At 37.4% G+C, this 9,385-nt stretch overlaps 1 protein-coding gene across 1 annotated transcript; it reads left to right on the plus strand.

Moving 5' to 3' along the window:
* The first annotated feature begins 4,097 nt into the window (after positions 1-4,097).
* LOC145786648 (ceramide kinase-like) lies at positions 4,098-7,823 on the plus strand. Its single transcript, XM_082598343.1, has 2 exons — positions 4,098-5,409; positions 6,038-7,823. The coding sequence occupies exons 1-2, from the start codon at positions 4,132-4,134 to the stop codon at positions 6,503-6,505; spliced, it is 1,746 nt and encodes a 581-aa protein (XP_082454469.1). The 5' UTR covers positions 4,098-4,131; the 3' UTR covers positions 6,506-7,823.
* The last annotated feature ends 1,562 nt before the right edge of the window (positions 7,824-9,385 follow it).

Raw genomic sequence — 9,385 nt, forward strand, 5'->3', positions numbered from 1 at the left:
CATTTGCAAATATTTGAATTGGTCTGTTTGGGCGCCATTGATTTGTGTTGAAAGTCAATTGAGGATATTTCCGATTGTTTTTACATTGTCGAGTCGAATTGTTTTTCTCTTAGCAGAAAGTTCGGAATGCTCTGTGACATGTTGTTGAGAGAGTGAAAGCGCGATTAGTGGCTTTTTACTTTTATTATAGAAATGTCAGACACGCATTAGAAGACGACTGACTTCTTTCACTTATTAGAAGACTGATTGTTCATGATAATCGGGCATCGCTGTTCCGCTAATAATCAACTTTATTCACAGTGCACTGCGGCAACCTTTGTTCTGGTATAGAAATGATGTTACAAGTCGTGTCGTTGCTGATCTGACATTGTGATTTGTTAGAAGCATGATGAGGTCTTGGTAGTCTACATAGCCGAAATTTTTTTATTTTGGACCCAAATCCTCTGAAAAGTAGTTTTTAGTCGTTCACACCAAAACACACCAACCTTAGTGAGTTTAGCCAGTCTCCTTTCACATTTAAAACACATGAGATGTCACCAGAATAAGAACTGAGCAATGGAAAGTATGATAGCTACCTAGACAGTCATTTTATCTTGTCCAGATCTGGTAAAGATCTAGATCAAATGAAGTAGCTCTCTGGGTATAGTCTAGGTCTAGGTTATTGTATTTATATATTAGGCTACAGTAGAATGGATTTTACTATTTATTTGCAAATTAGTTATGTATTCATTCACAGAGATGGGCAAGATCACCAGTATTGGTGATCTTGAAGATCAAAATCGTGATCTTGAAGATCAAGATCGTGATCTTGAAGATCAAGATCACTTTCAAGATCACCTTTTGTGTACTTGAAAAAAAAATGAATTTTTGATCAATGATGTTGCAAAAATAATTACTATAAGCAACCTGGGTAAAGGTATATAGTTGGTATTGCTAACTTTTACATTTAACTACTCGATCACTGGCCTAAGAATGGTAATAAGTTAGTGACTGTTGCTATTTGGCTTATCAATTGTTGACGTAGTTGCGTAGAATCGCAACGTCACACCCACGGCCGAGGTTAATTACAGTAGTACTAAAAAAGTCGCAAAATTTGCAATTAGTTTTACACGTTTTAATTATAATAAATAAATAAAAGTAAACTTTGAACTGCATCATTTTTTACCAAATTTTTGTTAGGTTTATGTGAGAGTTTTTACTTGTGTTACTATTACTAAGTATTTTTAACTTTCACTGTATTATGTCAATGTTTATTGCACCATTTACCCATCTAGCAACATTGATACTGTTGTCTGCTATTAAAAAAGTTCAGAGGTTTGTGGTCAGACAAACCGCTCCATACTCAGACCCTAAACAAGTCTTGGTCTGGTTGATTTGCTGCAATAAACCACTTTACATGACCAAAGTCGGCTAGAGTCCAGATTTTTTAACACCGCCATTCTAGACTTTTGAAACATCTAAAATTGGGTCAAAGAAAGCAAACATTTCTTTAAAATTCACACATGGAAATTATGAACAAAGTTAAATCCTTTTTTATTATACGTCAACATAAAGTACACGGAAGTTGACTTCTTTATTATGATTATGACCAACACAGAAAACTTTTTCAATTTTGAAATGGCAACACTGACCCGGATTAGACGGAGACTTTAAATCGTTTTTTGTTGGACACATATCATATTAACAGTGGCTTAATGTTAGTAGTTGCCACTAACTACCAGTGTAGTCCGGGAACATCGTGAATCTGTGGTGGTAAAAGGATAAACCCTCGGCCCCAGACGCTCACACGACGACGACTACTTTGTACAGTACGAGTTCTAAAAAAATGCCTCTATCTAGGAAGTAAAATTCAATTTCAAAGTGATCTTGATCTTATTGTTCTTCAAGATCAAGATCACACAAAAAAAAGTAATCTTAGATCAAGATCACCAAAAAAAGTGATCTTCAAGATCAAGATCCCGCCCATCTCTGTTCATTCACAACCAAGAAACCACAAACTGCCTTTATGTTGTTGAAAACCAATTCTTCTTCTTCGTTTGAACCTTGTTCTTCGCCACTTCAAGGGTCGAGGGGCTCTGCCTTTTACCACCCTTGGGCAGTGGCGGCGACGCGGTTTAAATGTTTGGGCAGGTGTCGAGCAGCCATTGAATTGATTCGTCATCCAGTTCACGCAGTCCACGCACACCATTTGGCGCATGGAAACCAATTGACGACGCATTACGATACATTTCTTACTTAGAAAATGTTGGTTTCCATGCACATGAAACTAGTAAAATACAATTATTTACTTCTGTCAATTTCAAGTGCACTCACGGCAGTAGCGGATCAAGAATATAATATTTGAGGGACACCAAAATTCATAACAAATTTTCCTCATTTTGATAGTATCAGCGAAATTCTATTCACAGTAAATTCGGTAAACTTTTAATATGTTTGAATGGAACAAAAATCTAACTTTCCCACTCCAAATGGTCTTGACTTCGGTCAACAAAGGTGTTCGAGCGAACGTGCATAAATCTTGAGCTACAGAAGATGATCTGTGCTCAATGCTCATTGACGGAACAAAGCTTCTTGACATAAGAATTGGAATATACTGGCAGACAAAAAACTACAAACGCTTTTCGTTACTGAACACTAAATTTTCCTGATAAAAAATTGCACATTCATATACAAATATGAAATATCACTTAGAGATTTTTATTCATTGGCTTGAGTTAAGAGTTTTTCAAAGTTTAGAGCAGGTGGTGGAAAACTAGGCCAGACTAATTTCGTTCATCTTCGATATCATGCATGCTTTGGTTTTTGAATCTTTATCCTCGGACTGACAAAGCCTTGATAAGTCATTCCTCGATTCCTGGTAGTTCCGCATACTTGTAGAGGTTCTTGACGCAGGGTCGGTTACCGAGATTGACAGAGTTAACTTTACGATTGTTGAAATGTTTCTGCCGGGAAGTTATACCATCCATTAGGTGCAGCTGAATGGAGAGCAGTCCTTTAAAATGCGTTGCTCAAGCGCACACCCCGAGATCCGAACCAGCGCCGCTTGATCTTGAGTCAAGTACGTAATCACTGAGCTAACAGCGCGGATCCTGTTCATTGTTTTACAATTTAGCAGTCTAGGATGGATGATGCCACGAAACATCACGTTGACTGTAGTGTAGAGCATGTTCACTATTGTTCAGTGAACAAAATTAATGGCAGGTGATTGATTTGCATAGTGTCTGAGTTAAATTCTTTACGTTGCAGTTTGGTTAAACGTTGCTATAATAGAGGCTTTTTGTGAAATACAAACATGAATGTTTGTTGATGGACGCAGTTAGCAACATAACTGCAGTTTTCGTGGAGAAAATATCTTTTAACTTGATCATAAAAAAAATACATTATAGCCTATGTGCATGTCACTTTTATGTTTGCTCTTAATTACAACATATTCACCGAGTGTTGCAAGTCACAGTGGATCATGTAAACGATCTGAGGGCGATACATGACAGAGGATGAGATGGAGTAGTCAATGGATGCTGGCAAAGGCAAAAAGTGGAGCCCCTCAGGCTTCTCGTCTAGTGTTTTATACTAAAATATTTAATTTTTATCAGAAATGCAACCAATAACTTTAGAAAACTTTTTCTTCGGCGCAAACGTCTCCTTGCGACGTTGCTGGCGGGCACCTGAACACTTTATAATTGCGTTAATCTCTTTAGTGAAAACACAAGTTATTGTAACCAGCTCAGTGGCCGAGTGGTTTCGGCTCTGGTGCTGGTAGATCTGAGATCGATTCCAGGTCGGGTCAAACCGAAGACTTTAAAAAAAAAAACGGTACCGATTGTGTTCTATCCTGCATAACGCAGTGAGAATGAGTCGGGTAATAATGTGATAACATCGTAAACCTGATATAAATGAAAAATGAGCCCTGTCGCTAAAAGACCTTAGCTGTTGTAGAGCGACAATAAATAAAACCATAACATTATTATTATTACAAGTTATTGTGACTTGATTTTAGAACTTCATTATTCACAGGTTTAGTTTGAATATAGAACTGGGCTTGATTATTTCTTGCTTTTTAATCATTTTTCCTTATAGTCATTAGGCTACCCCTACTGTAGTGAAAACTAGTTTTTTGTAATAAAATTCGCAATGCAACAAAGCGATGTTGATGTTGAAAAGAAAACCTCCACCAACCTCACCAAGTTTTTGTGGAATAAAGTTTTCTGCACTTTGCAGATAGAGGATAACTTTCTTCATTTGAAATGCATTAAAGCACCATTCTCATCCAAAGCACCGTCACCTTCTATCAACGACAAGTCCATTCAACTAATTAAAGTGATTTCAACAACTTGTAAAGAAGACACTTGGAACGTTGATGAACGACAATCCACTTCAGATGGTCACAATTGCCTCAGGTTTCGACGACTGAAATCTTCACCATGCTTTGCACTTATTATTTACTTTTGGTCGCAATCACAAAAGCATTGCCGCAAGCTTCAAGAAATTAAACTTCAAACAAGAAATGAGAAAGATTGTTTAAACAAACAGGCTTTTGTCCAACAAAATCTCGACGATGAATTACAAAAGCAAGGTTATGTACGTCCTCGTAATTTGCTTATGATTCTTAATCCAATTTCCGGTAAGGAAAAAACAGAATCTCTCCATCGCAGTCTGATCTCTCCGATGTTACAAAAAGCTGGCATTAAGGAAACTGTTGTGACAACAGAATATCCAGGTTATGTTCTAGAATACCTTAAATCTGCTGATCTGTCTGTATATGATGGTATTGTAGCCGTTGGAGGAGATGGAACATTCAGTGAAGTAGTGAATGGAGTCCTAATGATGGAACAACAAAAGATTGGAATTTCTTTGGATGAAGCAAGTGATCTTAACGAACCTATTCAGCTTGATAGACCTTCAATAAAATTTGGTTGTATCCCAAGTGGGTCAAATAACTTGTTGAATTGCACGACTCAAGGCACGAATGACCCCGAAACTGCAACTTTGCAAATAATTTGTGGTGAAAATCATCTGTTAGATGTCTCTTCAATTTACGATGATCGTGGAAAATTTCTCAGGTTTTCAGTTTTAACTTCAAGTTACGGCTTTCCCAGTGACTTCTTGATGAAATTTGAAAACCTACGAGGTTTTGGTCCAGCTCGCCCTTACGTTTCACTCATACTTTCATTTGTCAAGCTTCGTTCTTATTTATGTGAAATAACTTACATCACAAGATCACGTGACGAAGCAGAGAAACTCAATTTGGAACCAAAAAAATGTGAATATCCCTGTGATCGTTGTGCTGTAGGTCTGAAAGAAATAAATCAAAATCCGTCTTTCTCTCTTACTACAACACCTCAACAAAGTGTAGAGAGGAAAGGGTCTTCTAATACGACAAGTTCTTCAACGGGAAATCTATCAAAAACGGTACATTTACAATTTCATAAGTTATGTTTGCACTACGTTGTATTTATCTGACAATTCTACAAGAGCACGATGCAGTACGTCATTTACTGCTGGTTACTATTTAAATAGGTTGAGGATAATGCAGGGTAGTATCAGTGACGTAGCGTGACCATTTCATATAGTCTGCTAGTGCTAAAAACAAATTTTGTGGGTGAATCGACGGAACCGCACCTTGGAAATTTTTAAATAGTCTACAAGTAAACTAAAGTTTTCTGAAAGTAGTGAACACCCAAAGAAATGGTCACGCTTCGCCACTGGCTAATATATGTTAAAAGAAAGATGGTATAAGGATTTTCAAGCATCGAAGTTATATTTTCTATCAATTTTTGTTACTAAATTGTCGTAATCTTGAATATTGCTACATGCAAAGCCAAGCATCATCTTATCACATCTTTGCACTCAGGCATTTCTTATTCCACACTCACTAGTAGTTGACAGACAAAATCTTCACAAAAACTTTTAATGCTGCCTGCTTCAGTCATGTTCAAAACAGAGATGAAAATCTGAAACGGTACAAATTGGAAACTTAAATGACTTCATTGTTAGTGTGCAAGACCTCATGTTGTAATTTTTATACCTCATTTTACAGGTGATCCGAGACAGTTATTTCAGTGTCAATTTGGTCAATATACCGTGCAAGTATAAACTGTGTCCTGGGGGCATTTCACCTTTCGCGCACCTTTCCGACGGGGATTTTGATGTCATATTGATAAACAAAGCATCAAGATGGGACTTCTTGGACGTGGTGAAAACAACAATGAGTCCAACAGAAAATTATCTGGAACATCCTATTGTTGAACCTCATCGAGTGCTGGGAATGCAATTCCGCGTTCCATCAGATGATTCTGGAGTTGTGAAGAATCAAAAAGATTCCACCACCAATGATCTTCCTGCATCACGATCAACATCACAGGAACAAGAAGTATCTTGTTGCAATCGCAGCTACTGGACAGTAGATGGTGATAAAGCCTTCGACAATGTCAACATCACTGTGTGGATGCACAGGGGTTTGATCAATATATTTTCAAAAGGTTTCGAATCAGACTTTCTTGAGTGAACCTGTGTTTGATTAATGAGATGTCATTTTATGTTTTACGAATTTTTTTTATTTTACAATGCATCTTTTATAGGAATTCTAACAACGTGTCGTTTTTTTTTTTTTGCTTTTAATTATTTCTATTTCCAAAACTTTAAAGATGCCTATATACCACTAGTCTACTATAAGCCGTAACCTACGTTATAGGTCGTATAGGGTAGGCTGTGTGCTTGTAAATGTTACAACCGATGAGTTTGCAATAACCAATAGTGGTACCATGCATTATGCGTACAAATGGTGAGAATTCCCTAGAATTTTGTGAAGCTAAACCCAAAATTGTTCACTTTTGTCATTCTCACCCCCATGCAGAGTGATGCTGTAGCTTCGTCTTACCCGTGAGTAGTAGCCTAGTAGTCCAGTTTTAATCTGGTGACGTCCCAGGTGCCCGTTAATAATAAAATGAATTACTTTGAAGCAAGGTTGCATTTCTTTCAGTTAACAACATTTATAAATTTAGGAATAAAAGTAACTTTAAAACAACGTTTTACACCAGCAAGGTTACTAAGCAAGGTATTTATTCTTTTAAGAATAAATCAGCTGAAGTGGTTGGACTGTAAGCCACGTACTAAAAAGTTACCATTAAAAGCAATGTGGGAGGTGTGGAAAATTACAACCTGCATGTTGACATGGAGCAGACCAAGGCTCATTCGCGTACCATATTTGTACATTTTGTCAAACAAAACAACTGCCATTATGCAGTACAATATAGTGGACTTGTGAATGTTTTACTTTTCATACCAGCATAGCTTTGATAGTAGCCTATTATTGTGAAAGCTTATTTCACATTTTTTTTGTCATTAACTAACATGTGGTAGAATACGCCAATATTGACACTACTACGTGACGAAATAATGTTGGCATAGTCTAGTACTCTTGTCACTACAATCGCTTCATATTGTCTGATTTTAGTATTGTCGTATGTACTCTGCTGTAATCAACATTGCCGTTTACTATCGTGGCTTGAAGTACACTCGACTAAGCGCAAACAAGATCGTAAAAACAATAGCAGTGTGTCGCACGCAGTGCGGACGTGGAAAGTGCAGATGCCGAGCAATAAGTCTTTAGGGGCCTATTCAACTATTATGTGACGCCTTCAATGGTGCCAAAACTGTCATATTGCATTGAATGTGATAACAATAAACGCCTGTGAAGTTTGACCAGTCTGTTACTACACTAGGCCTAGCCCTAGGAAAGTCCAATTGTGTCAACTTTGTTGCGAAAATTCCTGTTTGTTTCTTTTTACGTAAGCTTTTATTAGATACGTGCCATAAATATTTGCAAGTGATATTTCCTAGTTATCGTCGCAACGTGTGCATTCAGATATAAGCCAGGGATGGAGGAACCACGTGGGCCTCGTGGGCCTGGGCCCACCTACTTTATTTTCTGGGTGGGCCAGGCCCACTCACTTTTGAAAGCCAAATTTCTTTGAAATGGTAGAGAATCAGAGAGGGAGTTCCAAAAAAAGGTCTTCACTCATTCGATACACAGTATGGTTTGATTATCTTTGATAGCTCAATAATGAATTCAATCTTTAAACTTTTCTGTTGAGTCCATTATTGATGTGCAGCACGTGTGAGTGTGGTTGCGTGTGACTGGTGGAGCAATCTATCAATCAATATAATTATTCTCTATACTCTCTATGGTCAGAACAGTGATATCATTACATATGCACGTACTGTATAATGCTGCATATTATTACTCCCAGGTGGTATTATAACTGTGTGTGACTGTGTGTATTGTTACCTTTTTATTTGTGTGTACATCGCCACATTTTGTAAGTTACAGCGTTATAGAGCAATTCAACAATTTTGTAAATTTTTTTACCAAATCCGGCCCAAAAATGGAAAATTTTGCCTGTTGGCACGAAAGGCAATTATGAAAACGCAATGTGAAAACCAGGGGTCGGCAACCTTTTTCTCACAGCGAGCCAAAGCTAAACTTGACATGGTCTTGGCGGGCCGCAGCCTATTAATACTAGTTTTGATAGATTCAGAGGTATGATTTCAAGGCGTTGACGTAGCCCAATGCCTTTAGAATATAGGTTAGTAATATCCTTGACGGGAATCAGCTGAATAAATTCTTAAACATCAAAATCTTTGTTTACTGCACGCACAAATACTGCCAGCTCAGCTGTAGGCTTATCTGTCGTGTCTGTGCTCTCATCTATTGCCATTGCGAAGAACTGTAGATATACAATAACATTTTGCTAGATGTTCTCCGATATCTCTTCTTTTCGTCGAGTTACGGTTCTTGTTGAAAGACTTAGGCCTATATCTGAAAAGGAGTTTGTTTGTTTTTTCTCTGGATATATGTTTTCAATAAGATCCATCTTACACCTTTTCCCAAATTCTGCATCACTATACGATTTCTTGTCTTTTGCTATTGATTGTGCTACCTTGTAGCTAGCAAAAGAATTTTCAGATTCATTGGTTTTCCTTTACTTTGTAACAGAGAAATTTGCTGTTTTAAAGCTATTTTTAAGTAGATTAACTTTGCCGTTCCTTGTTTGACCAATTAACTTGGAAAAAATAATATGTTTTGTATCATAATGGCGCTTTATGTTGAGTTCTTTGTTTATACAAACTGAAACGATGCAAATCAAAGACGTCACAGACGTGGTCCTACTGTACTAAAATGATTAATGAAAAGTAGGCTACTTGTTTTTCCATTCTATTATACTGTAATAAACCACTGGCTCGGCCACATATCATTATAATTTGTAAAGGAGCGGCCGGTCGAATGATTCTTCTTGGCGGGCCGTAGTTTGCCGACTCTTGGTGTAAACGATTTCAAATATTAAGAATGCAACAATGTTATGGGGGGTCTGGGGGTCTTCGCATG

The sequence above is a fragment of the Aplidium turbinatum genome, chromosome 17, assembly GCF_918807975.1.
Source record: "Aplidium turbinatum chromosome 17, kaAplTurb1.1, whole genome shotgun sequence".
NCBI lineage: Eukaryota > Metazoa > Chordata > Ascidiacea > Aplousobranchia > Polyclinidae > Aplidium > Aplidium turbinatum.

Coding starts and splice junctions, on each gene's coding strand:
- LOC145786648 (XM_082598343.1), top strand. CDS start 4,132: ATGCAACAAAGCGATGTTGATGTTGAAAAGAAAACCTCCACCAACCTC. Junction 5,410..6,037: donor CGGGAAATCTATCAAAAACG/GTACATTTACAA, acceptor CTCATTTTACAG/GTGATCCGAGACAGTTATTT.